This window comes from Asparagus officinalis, chromosome 4 (assembly GCF_001876935.1).
Source record: "Asparagus officinalis chromosome 4, Aspof.V1, whole genome shotgun sequence".
NCBI classification, from domain to species: domain Eukaryota; kingdom Viridiplantae; phylum Streptophyta; class Magnoliopsida; order Asparagales; family Asparagaceae; genus Asparagus; species Asparagus officinalis.
In genome coordinates, this window is record NC_033797.1 from 2,879,505 (window position 1) to 2,902,060 (window position 22,556).

At 37.5% G+C, this 22,556-nt stretch overlaps 1 protein-coding gene and 1 long non-coding RNA gene across 6 annotated transcripts in view; one reads left to right on the forward strand and one right to left on the reverse strand.

Annotated features, from left to right (window-relative positions):
- Positions 1-10,338, reverse strand: part of LOC109836359 — a 32,416-nt gene extending 22,078 nt beyond the window's left edge. Inside the window, exons 1-6 of one of the 5 annotated variants that reach the window (XR_002245931.1) lie at positions 10,134-10,338; positions 9,630-9,812; positions 9,333-9,542; positions 8,797-8,859; positions 8,570-8,693; positions 8,253-8,310 (exon numbers count right to left, since the gene is read on the reverse strand). This is a non-coding gene — a long non-coding RNA (uncharacterized LOC109836359). Of the gene's footprint in view, positions 1-8,229; positions 8,311-8,569; positions 8,694-8,796; positions 8,863-9,332; positions 9,543-9,629; positions 9,813-10,133 lie in introns of all 5 variants that reach the window. The other 4 variants (XR_002245932.1, XR_002245933.1, XR_002245935.1 and 1 more) reach the window with 4 other exon arrangements.
- On the forward strand, positions 12,268-19,634 carry LOC109836361 (uncharacterized protein At1g03900). The gene is given in 4 exon segments (XM_020404239.1): positions 12,268-12,480; positions 12,482-12,797; positions 17,752-18,033; positions 19,294-19,634. Coding segments are annotated over 4 exon segments (792 nt in total). The 5' UTR covers positions 12,268-12,355; the 3' UTR covers positions 19,363-19,634.

A 22,556-nucleotide genomic window follows, 5' to 3' on the forward strand; every position in this document is an offset into this window, starting at 1 on the left:
CCCCCCCTGCCTCTCTGATTCCGGCGACCACCTCCCTGTTGGGAAAATAAACAGTACAACAAGATCTTTCTCATCTTTGTGATGAGATGAGAACAAAAATAGAAGAGAAAAAAACACAAAGAGAGATTGCACACAAGATTTACCGAGGTTCAGCTCAAATTGAGTCTACGTCCTCACCCGTCCCTTCTTCACCATTTTCACTATAATCAAATGAAAGCTTACAAATGGTCTTCTTTCAAGTTGGTATAACTAAACTTGAAGATCACTTTCTCTCAAACTCACTTGAGGATTACAACTTTCTCTCAAACTCACTTGAGGATTACAGATTGTATGTGGTTCTTGTTCTTGCTTCTTGTTTTCAACCTTCACCATCACTTCTCTATTTATAGGGAGGATATGTCTCTTGGGTACACCATATTCATTACATGGAAAAGTCCAAAGACTAACCCTTCCTTTTCCCAATGCATGGGGAAAGACAATCTATCAATGCATGCATGTAGTCAAGCACAAAATCTCCATGGATTAAATTCATATTAATTCATCATGGGGATGGACCCCGTTCCTATCAATCTTCCCTTTCATCCTCATAAGGAGAAAGTTTTCAAACAGTAGTCATCCCTGTCTTTCTTCGGTAGAAGTCATGCTTCTCTTTTGGTAGAGGCTTCGTCATTATGTCAGACGGATTTTGGCTTCTATCAATCTTCTTAATGTGCATAAGACGATTCTCCAAAGCATCACGGATCCAATGAAGGCGTACGTCGATATGTTTTGTCCTTGAGTGATAGGTAGTATTTTTACTCAAATCGATGGAGCTCTGACTGTCACAATATAGAGTGTACTTTTCTTGCTTGAGAGATAGCTCCTTCAGAAAATTATTCATCCACAAAAGCTCCTTGTTGGCTTCTGTAGCAGCGATATACTAAGCTTCTGTGATGGATAGAGCGATACACTTTTGCAGCTTTGATTGCCATGATACGGCTCCCCCTGGAAAGGTAAATAAGTACCCTGATGTGGACTTTCTTTTGTCCAAGTCACCTGCCATATCAGAATCAGTGTAGCCTTTTCAAGATAGGTTTTCCATCTCCAAAACATAAAGAATATTTAGAGGTTCCTCTAAGATATCTTAGGATCCACTTTACTACTACTCAATGTTCTTTACTAGGAGTGGCAAGATAACGACTTATCACTCCAACTGCATGTGTTATGTCGGGTCTTATACAAACCATGGAATACATCAAACTTCTGACGGCCGAGGAAAATAGAATGCTCTTCATCTCCTCCTCCTCCTCCTTCTCACTTGAAGGGCTTTGTTGTGTACTTAGCTTAAAATGAGCTACTAGCGGTGTGCTAACTGGCTTAGAGTTCAACATATTGAACCTCTCCAGAACACGTTCAATGTATCTTTCTTGATAACCACTACTTTCTCGCACTTCTGTCTCGAGAAATATTCATTCCCAACATATGTTGTGTTGCTCCTAAGTCCTTCATGTCAAAGGACTTGCTCAGCTCTTTCTTCAACCTATCAATTTTAGACCTATCTTTTCCAACAACAAACATATCATCAACATATAAAGAGAGAATAATGAAATCATCATCCGAGAACTTTTGAACACAAACACAATGATCTGCAGATGTTCTTTTGTACCTATGGTCAAGCAGAAAAGAAACAAACCTTTTATACCACTGTTGAGGTGCCTGCTTGAGTCCGTACAAGCTCTTCATCAATTTGCAAACCAAGTGTTCTTTGCCTTTTACCTTGAAACCCTCTGGCTGCTCCATATAGATTTCTTCTGTCAAATCACCATGGAGGAATGTTTTCTTCACATCTAACTGTTCAACTTCAAGATCCTAAGAAGCAACAAGACCAAGAATAACCCGAATAGAATACATCTTTACAACAAGAGAAAAAAATTCTTCATAGTCAACACCTTGCTTCTGACTGAAACTTTTCACCACGAGGCGAGCTTTGTACTTGACTTGGTCATTTCCTTCATTCTTGATTTTGAACACTCATTTGTTCTTCAAGGCTTTTTTGTTCTTATGTAGCTCTACCAAGTCATAAGTGTGATTCTTATGCAAAAAATTCATCTCCTCTTGCATAGCTTTCTTCCACTTTGCATGATCATCATGAACTTGTGCTTCATGGAAACTTTCTGGTTCACCTGCATCTGTTACCATAGTATACTCTGAAGCAGGATATCTAGTCGAAGGTTGTCGTTCTCTCTCTGACCGTCTCAACTGAGATACTTGTGGCTGATCTATATATGGTGGCTCTGGATGTTCATGCTCCCTGATCAAAATCTGGGAAACCTGTAATTTCTTCTTCTTGCATATCTTGAAAATCATTATTTTCTAGCATGGGAGAAGGAAAAATAACCGGTGTAGAGAGTGGATCTGAGATGATATGAGTGTTTTGTGCCTCTTCTTCTTTTTCAAAATCAGCAAGTGTTTTATCTTCATAAAAAACAACATCCCTACTCCACACAATTTTCTTATTTTTAGGATCCCACAACCTATACACAAACTCATCATTTTTATATCCTAGGAAGATGCATGGAATAGCTTTATCATCAAGCTTTGTTCTTTTCTCCTTAGGTACATGTACAAATGCCTTGCACCCGAATACCCGCAAGTGAGAATAGGAAATATCCTTTCCACTCCAAACTCTTTCAGGAATATCTCCATCCAAAGGAGCTGAGGGGGACATGTTTAACAAGTACCAGGTTGTTCGCACTGCTTCTCTCCAAAATATTTTTGATAATTTAACTAAAGATAGCATACTCCTTATCCTTTTCACAATTGTGCGGTTCATTCTTTCTGCAATCCCATTGTGTTGTGGTGTGTGTGGAACAGTCTTTTGGTGTCTAATGTCATAAAAAGAACAATAGTCTTCAAACATCCTTGAAGTATACTCACCACCATTTTCAATGTGAATACACTTCAAGAGCTTTCCGGTTTCTCTTTCAACTTTGATATAAAAGTCTTTGAAAACTTTAAAGACTTGATATTTGATTTTTATGTCATACACCCACACCTTTCTAGATGCATCATCTATGAAGGTCACAAAGTATGAGACACCACAAAAAGTTTTTATTATTTATGGGTCCGCATACATCCGAATAGACTAAGTCCAATATGCTAGTTTTCTTTTTGTTATATTTTTTAACAAAAGCTACCCGATGTTGTTTCCCAATCAAACAGTGATCACAGTGGCATAGCGGTGTACCTTGCATGGATGGAAGTAGTTGTCGCCTTGCGAGAGTTTGTAGCTCTTTCTCGCTCATGTGGCCAAGCCGCTTGTGCCACAAATTTCCACTGTTCCAAGTTCATCATTCTCTAAGTGAAACTGAGTCTTATAGAGAGTGCAACACTTTTTTCCTCTCGCTAGTACAAGTGATCATTTGGTAAGCTTCTAACATCCTTTACCAAAATTACTCGTGTATCCTTCTTCATCAAGCTTGCCAGTAGAGAGAAGATTGAGACGAAGATCGGGCACAAATCTAATATCTTTTAGAACCATCTTTATTCCAAGGTTAATAGTAACACAAATATTTCCAATACCAAGAATTTGGGAAGAGTTTTGTTACACATTTTTACCATTCTAATATTACCTTCACGAAGCGAAGTGAAGTAGTCCTTCCGGGCAGTAATATGGTAGGAGACACCAGAATCAATCACCCATTCCGAGTCTTGGCAAGTGAGATTTGCACAGTCTTCACATGCCGAAAAAAGCACAATTTCATTGTCACTGACAACGACGGCACTTCCATTCATTTCTTGTTTTTCATTGGTCTTTCCTTCCTTTTGTTCTCGCTTGAGCTTGCGGCATTCCTGTTTTATGTGTCCATTCTTCCCGCAGTGATAGCAACTAATGTCCTTTCTAGCCTTTGATTTTCCTCTTGATTTGTCTCGATTCTGAGGCTGTCGATATTTGCTCCTCCCCCTGTTCTCGGTAACAAGAGCATGAGAATGGGATGATCCAGAGGACTTTCTTCGTATTTCTTCATTCAAGAGGCTGCTTGTAACTTGGTTCATGGATACAACTCCGTCGGGTGCGGAGTTGCTAAGAGACACCACCAGCGTCTCCTAACTATCTGATAACGGGCTAAGCAAAAGAAGGGCTTAAAGCTCATCTTCCAACACCATCTTCATGGTTGCAAGTTGATTTATAATACTTTGAATTTCATTCAAATGTTCAGATATAGAATCACCTTCCTTGAACTTGAGATTGACAAGCTTCCGAATCAAGAAAGCTTTGTTGCCAGTGGTCTTTCTTTCGTAGAGATCTTTAAATTTCTTTCACAAGCTGTTCGCCAAAGTCTCATTTGACACATGGTGGAATACAGTGTCATCCACCCATTGCCGAATGGTGCCAATGGTTTTCCGATCAAGCTTCTTCCAATCATCTGCCGATATGGACTCTGCCTTGGAGGATTCACCTTCAACTGGTGCATAAAGGTCCTTGCAATATAGAAGATCCATCATCTTCGCCTTCCATATCATCCAATTGCGGCCATTCAAATTGATCATTCGAACGTCACCGATGGGAGTTTTTATCTCAACACAAGAAGATTAGCAACCTCGCTCTGATACCACTGTTGGGAAATAAACAGTACAACAAGATCTTTCCCGTCTTTGTGATGAGATGAGAACAAAAATAGAAGAGAAAAAAACACAAAGAGAGATTGCACACACAAGCTTTACCGAGGTTCAGCTCAAATTGAGCCTACATCCTCATCCGCCCCTTCTTCACTGTTTCTACTATAATCAAATGAAAAATTTACAATGAATCTTCTCTCAAGTTGGTATAACTTAACTTGAGGATCACTTTCTCTCAAACTCACTTGAGGATTATAACTCTCTCAAGTTGGTATAACTTAACTTGAGGATCACTTTCTCTCAAACTCACTTGAGGATTATAACTTTCTCTCAAACTCACTTACTTTCTCTCAAACTCACTTGAGGATTATAACTTTCTCTCAAACTCACTTGAGGATTACAGATTGTATGTAGTTCTTGTTCTTGCTTCTTGTTTTTAATCTTCACCATCTCCCCTCTATTTATAGGGAGGATATGCCTTTTGAGTAAACCACATTCATTACATGAGGAAGTCCAAAGACTAGCCCTTCCTTTTCCCAATGCATGGAGAAAGATAATCTATCAATGCATGCATGTAGTCAACCACAAAATCTTCATGGATTAAATCCATATTAATTCATCATGGGGATGAACCCCGTTCGCATCACTCCCTCCCCGCAGCCTTCAGCAACATCGTCTCTCTCTCTCACCTCCGGTCGACTCCATCTCCACTTTCCAGTAGCAACACCACGTCTCTCTCTTACCTCTTCCGGCGACCACCTCCCTCGCCGCCTCCATTAGAGGTTGAAACCACCTTCTCCGGTAGCAGCAACACCACCTCCGGTTGCCTCCATTTCTAGCAGGAACACAACCACCTCTCTCCATTTCCAGCAACACAACACAACCGCCTCATTTACCTATCATGATATTATCTTACTTTGCTCATTTATCTATACTTGAAGGTTTTGTTTTTTATGTCAAATTTATAGTAGTTAATATAATGATGATGTTACTAATCAATGTTTTTCTACTGTTGAGAATTTTTATATTAGAGACTTAAAAGTTGAAGGAATTGGACAAATAACAATCTTCTTGATAACCAGGTACATTTTTATTCTTTAGAATTATAGTACTTTATTAATATTATGCAATTGTTACACATCTATTTCATGCTTAGGCATCAAACATGCATTTGTAGAATATTTAGATTTTTTTGTAATTTTTCTTATTTTTTAGAATATTAAAATATATATTTGTATTTGACCACTCTTTGACTAAGAGCTATTAGCCGTTATTTTACCGCAATAACCCCAAATAGCCTTAACGTTACCTTGCCGCAACGCGACACTATCCGCTATCAGCAACCTTGAGTTACATCTCTGCCAACAAATTTAGCATACCCACCAATTTTTCACCTGGGCTGGCCAGACGCTATGCAACTACACAGACCCAATCTGACCCAATTAAACCCTAACAAGAAAATAAGTAAATAAATAACGTATTAAATGGAACTTAAGTACCCAATAGTGTCTGGTCTGAATATTTTGACTATAAAATGTCTGGGTAAGATTGAGAGATAACGTTTTTCCATCTTCCGCATCAGATCCTCAGCTAGAAAGTCCTTAATATTTAGAGGTTAAAAAACTTTGATGTAAAATGCCTTCTTAAGGTTTAGAGAATATAATCTTTTCTTAGATTCCTCAGATTCATACCTATGGTTATATGCTTATGCAACTAGGCAGACCCAACCTGACCCAACTAAATCCAAACAAGATAATAAATAAATGAAAAATGTATTACGTGGAAGTTAAGTACCCGATAGTTATTGGTCTGAATGTTTCAATCTGACCCAATTAAACCCTAACAAGATAATAAATAAATAAATAATGTATTACATGGAAGTTAAGTACCCAATAATGTCTGGTCTGAATATTTTGACTATAAAATGTCTGGGTAAGATTGAGAGGTAACGTTTTCCCATCTTCCGCATCAGATCCTCAGCTAGAAAGTCCTTAATATTTAGAGGTTAAAAATCTTTGATGTAAAATGCCTTCGTAAGGTTTAGAGAAGATAATCTTTTCTCAGTCTTCCTCAGATTCATACCTATGGTTATATGCTTATGCAACTAGGCAGACCCAACCTGACCCAACTAAATCCAAACAAGATAATAAATAAATGAAAAATGTATTACGTGGAAGTTAAGTACCCAATAGTTACTGCCACTGGTCTGAATGTTTTGACTATAAAATGTCTGGGTAAGATTGAGAGATAACATCTTTCCATCTTCGGCATCAGATCCTCAGCTAGAAAGTCCTTAATATTTAGAGGTTAAAAAACTTTGATGTGAAATGCCTTCGTAAGGTTTAGAGAAGATAATCTCCTCTCAGTCTTCCTCAGATTCATACCTATGGTTATATGCTATTTCTCAGCCCAACATCTACTTGTTCCTCTTCAACTCGTCCAGTGTCTCTGACTTCCATCCTCACCCCCAACAAGATGATTTATGTTAGATTTGTTTATATTTTTAAATTTTGAACTACAGTAGAAAGTTACATTATTATAAAGTCTAAAAGGTTCAGCATATGCTGCGCTGGTAAAATTAGGTGAAGACAACCCCATCTACCTCAATCACAGTCCTCTTTCATTATCTCTTATGTCTACCCAAAATATCCTCAATGTGCTCCGTATTTCCCTGCGAGGTATATCTGTCTGTGTATTTATTATAGTAAGCATAAAAGAACAATAATAATCTTTCAAGGAGATCTGCATGAATTGCAACATCTTCAATCTCATGTCACCTTCTTCTCTTATCTACCTCTATGATACTTTCCGCCAGCATAAAGCCCCTATCTTCCTAAGTGAGGTTAAAAAGAATAAAAAATAGGTAGGGATGATGTCATCAAAGAAAAATATGATAACAATATGCGGTCAATGATAAATTATTTGATCAGAACGTTGTAGATTGAGGAAAATGCAAGAACCTCTTCATGTAGCTGCATGATTGTACCTAGAGGTACAGTTGCATTTTATGCTCTGTTATGCTTATATTATTTTAAGTACCACAGGAAGCTAGATTATTACCTCTATAATTTGAAGCAAATATTTATAAACCACTAAGCCCATAAAATGAACATGACTAGATTTATTGTGATGTAGTAAAATGTGCTCCGTACATCTCTTGTCCCCTTTAGTTTACTCAACTAACTAGTAATCTCTTCCAGCAGTTTTATTACTATTTTTAATGACCTTTTAGAGGGTTGTTAGTTGAGATAACTTCAATCTAAATAATTATATCTAAAGCTGGTCGAAGGATGTCAGAAAGTTCAGTGTAAATTGTCAAGTGGGCATGCATCTGCTACAATCTTGTAAAGGTAACTCAAAGTACTGTATCATGAACAAAGTGCATGAAAAGAGAAAACCTTCAAATTAAATGTGAAAGTGAGTATTGGGAATATAATTTATTTAATAGGTATAGTTTACTTAGTAGCTAAATAAAAGATCAATATTCGACAACTATGGTTGACAGTTACTTTCCTATATATTGCTAATGGTTCATCGGATAAAATGGAGGGATAACCCACAAACATTTCATACATCATAGCGTCAAATGACCACCTAGTCCAGAATTTAAATATATAAATATGCACTAACCGGTACTGAATAGGAATCCTCACCCTTCTTCAATAGAACCTCAGGAGCAATATTCTCAGGTGTGTCAATAGTGGAGTGGACCTGTAATAATTGGAAACAAGACAACTATACTCAACCTGATAACATCTCTGAATCACACACCACACGCGCATACGTGCACACGCACGCGCTCGCGCACACACATATGATCTAAAAGTTTTTAGAAGTGTATCCATTAATATAGCATTACTGATAAGCTCAATCAGCAAAAGCTATTAAACAATCATGCCCAAGTATTATCAAAAAAATCATAACCAGTATCATTTAGAAGATGGTGTAAAATGATGTAGATGGCAGTTACCAGTGTTCTTCTGTTCTTTTGCAAGTGTTGCCAGCCGTTACTGTTGTGAGTGCACTTGTCCGTCAGTTTGTAGGACCCGCCACTGTCATTATACCCTTGGGCTTCATTCAGATTTGAAAAGTTTCTGCAGTTAGTAATATAAGTGAAAAAGATAATCAGATCATCCAGTTTAATTAGCTTTTGATTCCACTAACCATGGAAAAGGTACTAAAGATATGGTAAATAACCTTGTTCAAGATGTATAACAGGTTGGATTCACAAAACCATCAAATTTTAGAGGAACTGTTCCCCTACTTGGGGAATGGGATGAAAGAAAAAACAAAACAAAACGTCATCATTTAAATAGTCATGTTAAGAACATCAAACAAACAAACAATCAGATGCAATATAAGAGCAGAATAAATATAATCGACATTAGTAATGTATGATAGTCACAAGGCACAAACTTGCTAGTAATGTAGATAGACCTATGCAATATATGCATAACTTATACTGTAACATGTAAGGGTACACAAACCAATTAAGCATGCATTAGTAGCTACTACATCTACCCTCAAGAAGCAAATGAAATTCAAAATTAGATCAGTATGTTATATGATAGAGTAAATGAAGCAAATGAAATTCAAAAATACATCAGTATGTTACATGATAGAGTAAACAATGAGAACCTGAAATTTTGAAATTTATTTTCAGGACAGGAAGAACGAACAATGACTCTTCTATGCAAACAAAAGATTCAGTCGCTGAAAGTTATCTATTTTACCTTTCTTCAAGGGTCTTGTATTGAAGAAGTTTAAGCACGATTGTCAAACTGCAAGATACACATATTCTGTTAGAAAGTAAACCAATTTATTGGTATTTTACCTCCCCAAACTTCTTGAAATTTTGAGGATCCAGTTCATCCTTCACTTAAGGATAATGCAGCCTCATGATAGAGCTTGTTCCATTGGACACCTTGAAACCCAGGATGATCCTAAAATTGATGAAATACAGTTAATTAAGAGATTCTAACAGGTAGAGAAATTTAACTCCAAAAGTTAGCGTGAGGAGGGGAAAAAACTTTATTTTTCATCAGCAACATTTCTCCCAAGCCTCTGGTGGCAAGGTCTTTAGCTTCTTCCTTCAGCAACTAGTATCCCAAAATTTCTTGACATGAAAAAAAAAAGGGGAAGGAATTGGCTGAAGTGCAGGACTGCATGAAGGAGCATCTTTAGCTTCCTCCTCAATCCAAGATTGTTCCTTTCTGCAACAAACACATGCTGATCAATCAGCTAGAACAAAATCCTCAATAGAAAAAGATGAAGAGAAGAAGGAAAACAAATATCAGCATAATTTCAGTGTTGACTGAAAATTTCAGGTAAATTGTCCAACACTTCACCAAAAACCACCCAATTGCCCAACACTTTTAGCCATTACTCTCTCTGAACCCAATTTTCCTTCAAAGTCCTTAAAAAAAACCTAATCCATCGCCCACCGATGATCCAGACATTCAGCGGTACTGCAATTAGTAATTCGAAACCCTAGTTTAAACAAGAGAAGAGAGTTAAGAGGGAGAAAGAAATACCTCTTTTCTTTCAAAATTCCACAGAAAACCCCAGACCATTCGTTGTCCTTCAATGAACTTTGATCTTTGCTTAGACTGCAATACACTGATTCGAAACCCTAATTTAACCTAGATTGAGCATCATCCATCTGCTGAGTTTTTGAAAGGAGATAGAGAGGGAAGAAAGAGGATGAGAGCTGTATTTATAGACGAAGCCGAGCCTAATTTTAATTTATATGTTTTTTTTTTTTGGGTGGTAGCGTTCATCCTCCGCTATTTTACAAGGTCGCGTTAATCTTCAGCAACGCGTAAAAAAGGAAAGGGGTAAAATGGTAAAAACAGTTAGAGAAGGTGAAATACGCGTAAACTTGCGTGTATTTGTACGCGTACAGTCAACGCAGAGCGGAAGGTGAGATATGCTGTTTGACATCGGCCCACTGCCAAACCCTTTATGTGGGGCCCACAAAGAATGGGCCCTTGCAAGTAAGGTTCGATTGTCGAGCGAGCTTTACGCAATCTTTCCGCATTTTCCGACCCCCTAAACTTTAAAAAAAAATCCACAACAAAAGGGAAATAAAATACTCTCTCTGGCTATTAAGCCCACATTCTCCCCACTCCTGCTCGGTGCTGCGTAATCATATTTGCAAATTTATCCTCAATATCTACGTATTTACTAATATACTCTCAAAATTTGCAACATTAAATTCAAATACGCAAAATGTTAAGAAGTATTTTTCGTTTTCTTTTAAGAAAAATGTGTCTTTAGCGTACATAAACAACACCCGCAACCACATCTGCTACACATTTGGCACACATGAGAATCAAATCACGCCCCCCCGGGGAGCTACACGACTTTGTCGTGACCTGTTGGGCTGTTGACGAAATATTTTTTATTAACAACTCCTTAAATACCAAATTGACATTAGGAGAACCTTGTTTACAACATGGTTTTTTTCCCTTTCACTAGCTATATTATAGTATTAATATCGAAATTAACAATTTGATTATTTTTTTCCTCAATAAAAAATTACCAATCTTGTTATTTTTCTAATGTATAATACCGCTAAATTGATGGCAAAAGTCAACATTAATATTATAATGTTGCAAGTGAAAAAAAAATATCACAATGTAAATATGGGCCTACTAAAAGTACCAATGTGGTGATTTAAGATTTTTCATTTTGTTCATTAGCTGAAAATTCCCCCTTCCACTCTGAGAAAGGAAGCGGGTTTAGATATTTTAATTCAAAACCGTAAAAAAAATCCAATTAATTAAGATAAAATGTAATTGATTACCTGTCATATGTTGTTTTTAACTTAAAAGCAAAATCTTCAAATTACTACTTGTGCTACAATAAAAATATTGTTCTTACAACAGTATGATTCATATTAAAATTATTGTTCATCTTAGGGGCTGTTTGGTTGCACACTTTTTGAGAAAACTTTTCTCAAAACATCTGACAATGGCAAATTTGTAATTAAAAGTTTTTCAGAGATTTCTGTAAATTGTGTTTGGTTCAACAAAAAATTTACAGAAATATTTTCTATAAAATATCAAAACCTACCAAATTTTACAAAAAGCAATTTCCTCTCAAAATGAGAGGAAATCACCAGAAATATGACACATACCATATTTAATTAAAAACCTACCAAATCTTGTTATTTTCTATAAAGTTATGAGCTATTTTCTTGTTTTGAACCAAACAAGCAAAGTACAAAAAAGAAGAAAATTGGTACTTTTTTATTTCTCAAAACTTTTCCTATAATTTTTTTAAGAAATACAAGAAAATCATATTTTAAATGGAAAACATTTCCTATAATTTATAGAAATTGAACCAAACACCCCCTTATAGTAAAACTGTCAGCCTTAGCCATATTGTTCGCATTATAATGATTTTTCCTTCATAAACACCGTTTACGCACATTGTGAAAATTAGAAACTAAACATGCCTTAAATGCTACAGTGGATTTTTCGGCCCCTTTGTGTACTGTTCAACCTGTAGTAATATTTTAATCTCAGACATTTCGCAGATATAAATGTTTTCTAGCTTTATTATAAAAAATTAAACAAAATTTATTAATTATCGAATTATTTTATAGTTAATAGGACTGGAGGGGCAAAATAAAAAATTTAATAATGTTGGTGACCGTCGAGCGATATCAATCTCTATAATAAACCTTTTCCCCAACGAGAAAGGAATCAAAATCCCGTCCAGGTTTCTCTCAGTCCAAATCTCGAACGCCATGTCGTCATCGCCTTCATTCGACCAGGACGACGAATCCTTCGAGCACACTCTGCTGGTGGTCCGAGAGGTCTCGGTCTTCAAGATCCCGCCTCGATCGAGCAGCGGCGGTTACAAGTGCGGCGAGTTGCGAGATCAGGCTTGAGGATCCCAACTCCGGCGATCTCTTCGCCGCCTGCTTCGTGCTCCCCGGACAGAGGGAGAGCTCCGTGGAGACCGTGCTCGATTCGTCGAGGTATTTCGTGCTGAAGATCGAGGATGGGACGGGGAAGCACGCCTTCGTAGGGCTAGGGTTTGGGGAGAGGAACGAGGCGTTTGATTTCAATGTGGCGTTGTCGGATCATGAGAAGCATGTGAGGAGGGAGGGAGAGGGGGAGGGAGGGGAGGAGGGGGAGGACGGTGGGAAGATTGATATTCATCCCGCCGTCAACCATCGCCTCAAGGTATTCGGATTTTGGTGGTTATTGATTTGAGTTTCACGTTCGATTTTGCAGCTGAACACTATTATGACAGCCCGAAGTTGTTCCACGGAATTTGATGCCGATCTGTGTAGAACTTTCTAACCCATGTGCGCATTAGGATTTACGATGACCAGTCATATTACTATTTTAGGATGCTTGGTTGGAAGTCTTAAAGATCTGATCTTGCGATGGGACTGTTAGGTTAGATGTAATGGGATTTGGAATTAAGTAGCGGTTAGCATGATTCGTTACTATACTGGTTCTATCGCTGCAATTTCACTTTAGGGCGATTGAATTTTTATTGTTACTCAAGTTTCCAAGGACTTTGGTACTAGAACTCATATTAGTGTTCTACTGTGTGCTGATTGATAGAACAGGAGAGGAAGAGAATAGGTGTGTATGTCTAGATATTTTCTACGTGTATATTAGTCTTTAGACTTGTGTTGCTTCTGGATACTGTTTAGTAGGATTAATTGTTGATAGACTCCCTATACTGTAGTTCGATTGCAATCTATCACAGTATCGTGGAGAGGGAGAGGGAGAGTTTTAAGTTTGTTAATCAAATGATTACTTGTTAATATCTAAAACGAAGTGTGATAAGTTGCAATGGATGTATAATACACGAGGTATATATGCAGTTATCCATTTTTATTACTGCTGCCAATTAGAGGGCAGCATAACTGCATGCATAACCACTCTTCTAATACTCCAAATTCTGCCTTATTAAGCATCTCCACATGAGTATTGAGCTGATAGGTTGCATTATTATCCAGTATCACAATCAATAATAACCGATCATAAAACCAAGAAAATATAATCTTGTTCTGATGATTGACTGGAAACACACTTCAAATATTTGCATCAGGGATCATATTGATTACATTCTAGTTGGTGTGATTTTTGAGCTTTAAAGCTTTGATTTTGTGATGGAATTGTAGGTTAGATGTAATATGTTTGGAATTTAGTAGCGGTGAGCATGATTCATGAATTTAGCACGATAGCTGAAGTTCTTAGGGCTTTGGTATTTAGCTTCAGAGTAGTATTCGGTCACGTGTTAACTGAGAGAAATATGAGGATGAGGATAAATTTATATATGTAGGGCTTATATTTTAGTCTCCAAAGATCAGCTTCGATGGCTGACCTGCTCTCTGTAAATTCCAGTTTCCTTGATGTGATGCATGTGCACTCATTTTTCTGATATACAAGAATTTGATATTCTATAATTCATTAATTTGGAAGGAAGAGCTTTTTGTGTTGAATATCCAAGACTTAGTGTTTGCCGAGAATATATTGGTCAGTCCTTATATGTATGGACCAGTTGGAGGCACACGATTTAGCTTATTGGTGAGACTACTAGCACAAAGAGCGAGTGGTTGTGCTTAAGGTTGTCAGCTGATTTGTGCTAGGAACAGGGATGACTCCCGACCTGTTTTCCAACCAGAATGTTGGTATTGTTTCATGTATTGTCATTAATATAGGAGAATGTGGAATAAGCTATTAGGAAGTAACTTTCCTTGTTTGGTCTGGGTTATTCTACAAGTGCTAGGTATTGTCATTAATATAGGAGAATGTGGAATAAGCTATTAGGAAGTAACTTTCCTTGTTTGGTCTGGGTTATTCTACAAGTGCTAGGTATTGTCATTAATATAGGAGAATGTGGAATAAGCTATTAGGAAGTAACTTTCCTTGTTTGGTCTGGGTTATTCTACAAGTGCTAGGTAGATCAATAATTATATTGAGATGCTGATGATGAGCTCATGTCTATTTCCAACCCAAGGCTGAAATTTGGATATAGAGCAAAGATCACTCAACTTGAAATAGCTCAGAGAATGTTCACTTTAGCTTGCACATATCTAGGCTATCAAGATTGGTTTGTTTACAGTTACACCTCTTCCTGAGAATGTGAAGACTCCATTATCACAATTTATAATGTTTTCTGTCAAGTATTTGATATGAATTGCAACTCTTATGCAAAGGATCGAGTTAACATTGACAGCTAGGTGTCTACGCAGCTCTTTTACTTCAGGTACTTGGTGTCATATAGTTGGCAAGGCAATGTCGAACGCGAGAGGGGTTTATGCAAAAGTAGAAGGCTAGCTGTCTAGCTGATGAGAAGAATGATGTTGGTTCTTTATGCCTTCAATCTAAATTACACTTCACAACCTGCTTTCTCTTGTCTGTACTCAATTTTATGCCCAGATGAAATGGGGGCCTACTGGCCTAGCCAGTTAACTAATTAGGATGTGGAGCGCCTACTATTATCTTAACATCTGACCAAGGAACTTGGTAGATTATGAGTAATTCTGCGAATTTGTAATATATTCTCAGCATAGAATATTAAGGGTTATCTTCTTTCCTTGACTCATTAGGATGTGAAATGATTTGACATTTATAAATAGCCTTTTAAACCTGTCTATTTTAGCCAATTCATTAAGGGGTCAGGTCTTAGTGGGTTCATATTAAAAAATAAATGAAACCTTGAAGCCCATTATCTCATGCTAACAAGTATTCCCAATATGCCAGTCATCTCTTGAACTTTTGCATCCACTCAGTATGGAAACTTTTCGCCAATGGCAACTTTTACGTGGGTCAATATTCATCAAAGTACGGTTTTTTGACAGATTTGGAAATTTTGTGATAGGGGAACATCTTAATGTTGGACCCTCTATTACTAGTCTATTTATCAAGTTACCTTGAGATATATAGCAGGAAATCTTCAAGGTTTATTTGCAGGTACTGTTATCTTCATGACAAGTGCTCTTCATTTGGGTAAGCATTAGCTAGTTATATCTCACTGTATAAGTGATTTCATTCTTAACCTTCTCGTAATGTACAATCACTTGGTGTCTTCATACAGTGTTGGTGATATAAGTTCGTGTAACCCACGTGGCATCATACTTGCACCATATGATCATTCAGTGTAACAGTTTGAATGAAACTTTGTTGGATGGTCTATAAAATCTTGGGCCTGAGTTTTTTCTGGGGCACGAGTGCACTGGTTCGTCTCAGAACCGTACCAGACAGGTCTGTTCTGGGCTGTATTGGGACCGGCCCTGTAATTCCGGACGTTTTCGCAACCGGACCGACTTAATGCCAACTCATCTCGAGGTTGAAATCCAGACTGAACTTGCTGCCCAGATGAATGGGAAGCCAGATGGTTTCAATTTTTTGCGATAGATTGAATTTTGTGATCTACTGATCTTAATGACATATGATAGTTATGATTTTGGTCGTCAGGGCGTAACAGAGATCATAACTGAACTGCAGATGCTTAAGTTTCTCACCTTAAAAGACCTGACTGTATTATCATTGTTGCATATACCAGCCACATTTACTTATATTAGCTCTTATAGCATCCTTGTATGTTTGGACAAGTCTCTCTAGATGCATGATTAGTGAAATGCTCCCAACTATGAAAGACAGTGTAGAGGACATATTGCTCTAATTGTTAAATCAGAAAAAAGAAGAAATAAAACTGATTCATTAACTCATGCTTGCCCTACATACTGTATATGTAGCTATACATGAAGTATTTGGCCTACTATATATACGGGATGAACAATATCATCATATCTATATAATCTATGGTTGTCGGTCAAATTTTCAAATAAGCTCATATAAGGGCTCAATATACGAGAATAGTAGTCTACCTATTAGAACTGCACACACAATCCTCTCAATCTAAGCTCTTGTAAGTTGTAACCCTTCTGCAATGCTATGTACCTCAGTAGCAATTTGTATACTTTTTTTAAGTAATAAGCATGCAAATAGACTTTATGATTCTTTTTCTTGTGGCATTCATATGGATATACAAACAATTTGAAATTTTTTCTTTTTGTGATCTACACCACTTCAGTTATCATTAATTTAAGACGTAATATAGAACTTCCTTTTCGTATTAAAGTATCAATTGCTGCAAGGACTATTTCTTTCCTTATCCAGTTTGGAGGCACTACAGTGGGTTTCTTCTTTCTTAATGCGTAAAAGTTGGATATTTAGGATTTAGTGTTCAACAGTGTAGTCCTAGAGCACCATTATATAAAAGGACCGACAATGCTAGACGTAATCCAAGTGTTCTCAAGCAAATTTGTAGTAAGCTATGATTCATTGAGTACAATTCTGTTGAGGGCATCATTATCATGTACCAACGTTTAAATGACAAGCCAATAGCCATCGTCATGATATAAAAAACCAACCAAGTATTAGAGGTAAATAGGTAGCTAAGACTTTCAGCCTTTGTAACTTTGAAGGCTAGTTTATGGGCGGTAAAAGTACGTACCACATAGCAATACTATTTATAAGCCCATCTAACCTGAGTGAATATCCAGATATTCCATGCTCCTGTTCTGGATTAAGCAAGTAGATGTTAATGTTTGCTATAAGCAACTGCTTTTCATCTCTAAAGCAGCATACAAGCCAGGAGGCAAAATATAAAAGCAAAAACAGACAAAATCAGGAGGAAGTTTTCAGTAGCAGACAGATATATTTGCTACATAATTTCTAGTGGCTCTTTGTTCCCTCCGTAAACTATGATCCAGAATGCTACTGCACCCCTTGGCGGCTTGTTAGCATGATTGCATGTGATGTACAGTCCACATTGAGGCTGATTGTCTCACCTGTCCTTTTTTTCACCTGACAGATCCTTTTCTTCCTGGAAAATGCCATTTGGCACGCAAGATGGGCGCGCAGCCCGTCTCGCGTGCCACAATAGGGTGGTGTGACCCACAGCCAGAGTGGGCCCCCCCCCTATTTGTGGCACACGAGATGGGCTGCGCGCCCATCTTGCGTGCCAAATAGCAAGGTTGTTTCTTCCTCTTCTGTTGGCTGCTAATTTGTACTTGTATTAAAAAAATCTTACTCACTGAATATGCTGCTTGGTTAATCTTTTTCCCAGCTGTTTTAACTCTTGATTTGGTGGAATTTTAATGTTATTTAGGAAGGTGAAACTATCAGGATAAATGTGAAAAGTAAGCCAACTGCTGGAACTGGCATGCTCTCAGCTGCTGGCTTATCTGCCGGAGGCTCTGGTGCAAAAAAACCAGGACTGCTTCTTTCACCCCCACCTGCTACAACTGGGAAGATCAGGTCTCCTCTTCCGCCTCCACCTAATGACCCTGCTATTGCTCGGATGAAGTCAGGTCATGGTGCTGATGTCAAGGATTCCACAGAACCTGCAAGGCGACCGGTTGATCCTTTATCAGATCTTTCCCAGATTCAGGTAGGCCTTTCTTATTATCTATAGTAGTTACAAAGTTTGATTCTAATGTTTTCTTATGTAGCAGGATGGGCAAGAAACTCAACCGGATAAGGAGCAATTAGGATAACAGTAAAAAAAATAATGATGAAAATATTACTATGTGGTTACAGTTTTCACTAGAGGAAATAAATAATCAGTAAATCAATAAAACGAAATTATAAATCTTTTCTAGTTGACATTTTTATTTTTTTACTAACATATATGGAAATTTTAGATAGTTGAAAATGGACAAGAAAACTAAAGCTATGTAACATTAGCATAAGGATTAGACAAAACGATATTAAAACTTTAATAATTGAGGCAAGCCGCATGCCCTATCTTGAAACCTTTCTAGCTCCGTCCATGCTTATATACTAAGTGTACATAGGGAGGTAGTTGTGTCAGATTGAGGTGGAACGATTTAAAGATTAGAACTCAAACTTGATAAGCTAACCGACACGAGTTGGTTTGGCGCTACTTTTTTTATCAGAGTGGACCTGACATGGAGATCAGGACCCCCATCTCAATGACCATTATTTTTTGGGGTGAGCGTTTACATAAGAAATTTTTTGATGATTGACATTGTCATATTGAGAGCTAGATTTTTTTTTTTGCAGACTCTTTTGTTGTGGTTACTGTTAAGACTTAAGAATTTCCCACTTTTTTGTTGTGGTTACTCTTTTGTTGTGGTCACAGATTTCATTCATGCTTCCTGTTTCGATCCAACCATAGATAAACAACCATCTGTTCTCTAAAGGTTGTATCCGGAATTTGGTCATTCAACTTTTCACAGCTTTAATTGAATTTTTTAGTGAATCATTATGAAGTATACTTTATATACTACAAAGTTTCTTTTCAGGGAGTTAAACCCTATATGGTTCTGGTTCTGGTTCTGCTATTGCAGCACTTGGACTAGGTCCAAGTGCATTGTACTCGAAATCTGTTACTTTACTTATATTTTAGAGATAATAATGAATAGGTGACGAATACCTAAGATAGGGACATCAAAAAGTTATCATCCTGCATCTATAGGTGTTTGCTTGATCAGGGTTAGTTATTAAGCATCAATTTTTCAGTTGAGTTATAAATTTTGATAAATTAAATTTTGCTGTGACGGAAAAAATTAGTGGAGTAGATAGCTCTCGGAAGAAACAAGTGGAGGATAGGAATCATGCGCTGACCCAAAAAATTGGAAGAAAGGATTTGTTGATGTTATGACATTTACTTGTGATTGATCTGCAGAGAAGCCTGCCTTCTACAACTGGGTCGAGGTCAACCAAGACCACAGCGTCAGGGTGGGCGGCATTTTGAGTTTGTTGAAGCAGAGTCTCAGCTTGAGTGATCCATGTCTATATGAGGGAGGCAAGAAATGATAAAAGAGAGAAATGTATGAGAGCTGAAACTAGAGGCTTATTTTCGTTCAAAGGAGACGCATGTTTGTGGGTTTGTGTATTTCCCTTATAACTTAAAGCAATTCTTACAGCAGATATATTTACTTTCTTGATGTCATATGACTTTGAAACTTTGTACGTGTGTGTTTTGAACATCTCATTTACCATAAATATCATCACACTTTTCTTCCCCCAGTATGTTTAATCCTTCAAGTAGGTTGGAACCGTCTCCCTTCTGTTCCCCTTTTTGTCTGTGTTGATTGTATGTGTGTTTATATATATATATAAGAAAAATGGGTATGCTTGGTACCAAGCACAAAAAATTATGCTAGGTAGTGAGGTGGCACAATCACCTCCACTCATTCAAATGGTTGCATATCCTCATGTATTCCTCAACTTATGTGAATGTGGTCCCCCATTTGAATGAGTGGAGGGGATTGTACCACCTCACTACCAAGCACAAAATTTGTGCTTGTACCAAGCATACCCATATTTGTGTCTTCTCCCCAAAAATCCCCAATTCCACGCCGCTCATCCTCCTCCGTCCTTAAAATCTTCATCGGAGCCGTCAGCCATCGGAGCCGTCAGCCACCCCGAGAATCGACGCCGCCGTTCCCCAATCCCTCAAAAAAACACCCGATCTCAAGCCTTCGAAGGAGGAGGTCGTCAGTCTCTTCGCTGTCATCACTGGAGGCCACCTCGAGATCAGTCGCCTTCGCCTGCAACAGAGCCGTCGTCAGCCGCCGCCGATCTCGAGCCTTCGAAGGAGGAGGTCGTCAGGATTTTCGCCGTCATCGCCATCGCCACCTCGAGATCAGTCGCCTTCGCCTGCAACAGAGCCGTCGTCAGCCGCCGCCGATCTCGAGCTCTTGTGATCTTGTCGTCATACTTTCTGAGGTGAATACTCGTACTCATACTCTTGTGATCTTGTCGTCATACTCATACTAAGTATGTTCAAGTGCTTATGTTTTGCAAACCGAAGAAATTAAGATTCCAAAATGAATGGAATTTGCTATATATATAGGTGTTTTTTAGAAGAAATGATCATATTTATTAAGAGTTTTGGGTAAAAACAGGTTGGAATTGCAAGCATCTTTAGGCTACAGTTTCAGATTGTACTCTTGTTTTGCCTGAACTAGTACCTGAATTCAATTCAGTTTTGAACTTGGGAGCTTGAACTTGGGAGTATCGTCGTGTCGAAGATTGGGATGTTCACTAAGTAATTGCATTTGGGATGTTGACAAATAACTCATTGTTCTTATGCGCAAGTTGATATGGTATTTTGATAGCTAAGTTGCTTTGAATTTCAGATCATTGCTTCTGCTCAAAATGAAATACCATTTAGTTAAAAAGAAAGATATATTTCAACTGTAGGTGTCATATGAATGCGTTGTTTTAATGGGAAATCGACTCAATGTGTCTCAGTTCATGCCTATTGTATATTGAAACAATGTGTCTCAGTTCAATTCTATGGTATATTGTTGAACTTTTAATATTTTTTCTGAATGTATTTATTGTGGTGTAGTCTTAAATCTGTATTCTTAAGTTACCGATGGAAAGTAACATGCTATCAACTTAAATCTCAGTTCATTGGTGTTGTCTTGATTCTGCTAAAAGCAAAATATCAACTCAATTTCTCTTTACCTAATATATTGTTTGCATGAATTCGTTGATTTCACTAGTAATTTATTTCACTAGTAATATATGGTAGAAAATTACAGTGTTCGAGTGTGTTTCCTTTTGGCCAATTATGGAGTAACAGCAAGATACATTCAGACTTCATTTAGCTTCCATTTCCAGTTTCTGTTGAGGCACACCTGACAACTCAAAACCCATTCCCAGTCTACATTTCCAAGTAGCTTTCATTACAAAATAAACTCAAAACAATAGTACATTTGCAGTCTACATTTCCAAGTAGCTTCATTACAAAATAAACTCAAAACAAGTAGCTTCCATTTCCAGTTTCTGTTGAGAACTTCATCTGCATTAAAAAAATTAAAAAAACACATTATATTAAAAAATGGCAATGTACAAGTTATTTTGTATGTATTAACCATTACCTTCCAAAAATCCATGCATTTGGTGCTCAAGAATCCAGACCAATTTTCGTTTAGCTGCAACTCACATGACAAATTAATATATAATTGTACTAAATGCAAAATTTATGTGTTATGAACTTTCATGGAAAAATATTAACTGTACTTTAGCAAGTTGACTTTACAGCTAGTTCTATAATGCCCGAGTTCACCACATCTGCTACATATACGTTTCTTCCTTTCTTTCTTTTCTTGTGCTTGTTCTAAACCTGATTGGATTCTAGTTGCATTACGTGGACGACCTTTAGTCCTTGCAGCTCTATCAGGATCACGAACTGTAATCTGAGGAATGTGCTCCATTGTATGTGAGATGTGTGCAGAAATTTGAGGAGTATCCACCATTTGATCTTGATTTGAGGAATGTGCTCCAACTTCTTCTTGCAGTGGTTCTATAAATTTTGTCAGCACATCATCTAGATTTTGCATCTTCTCTTCTGAAGCAAATGCAAGCTCGAGCGCATTGTTGAATTTTGCTCTTAAAGCCCAAGTTTTCAATAAGTTAATCTTCTCTTCACAGCTTGTGATGTTTCTTCCATATATAATGTTGCCAACCCCAATGTTACGATGTCGAGCATGTATAGTCCAACGGTGTAGGATGTAATGGTCGGGTAATGAATACATTTGCTTAGCCATCATTTGCGATAATATATGTCTACATACAACATCATTAGTTTCAAACAAAGCACAAGTGCAACGGAACTGCATGTGACTAGATTGTTCATAAGTGACCACCTCCCATTTTCCTCTATCTGTAAACTTACAGACCTTGTATTCAACAATGTCCCCGTCTTTTCTCAATTCTTCACAAAACTCTGTATCAAATCCTTTGAATTCAGTTTGGAACACATCAAACATATTGCGTGTATACATTTTTCCAGCTTGGACCTCAATTGGATGTCCAAGGAGCATGACAGGCTTTGTGTTAAGACTCTTAAAATCTTCGGATGTCCAAGGAGCATGACAGGCTTTGTGTTAAGACTCTTAAAATCTTCATGGGCTTCACTTAAGCGACGATGAG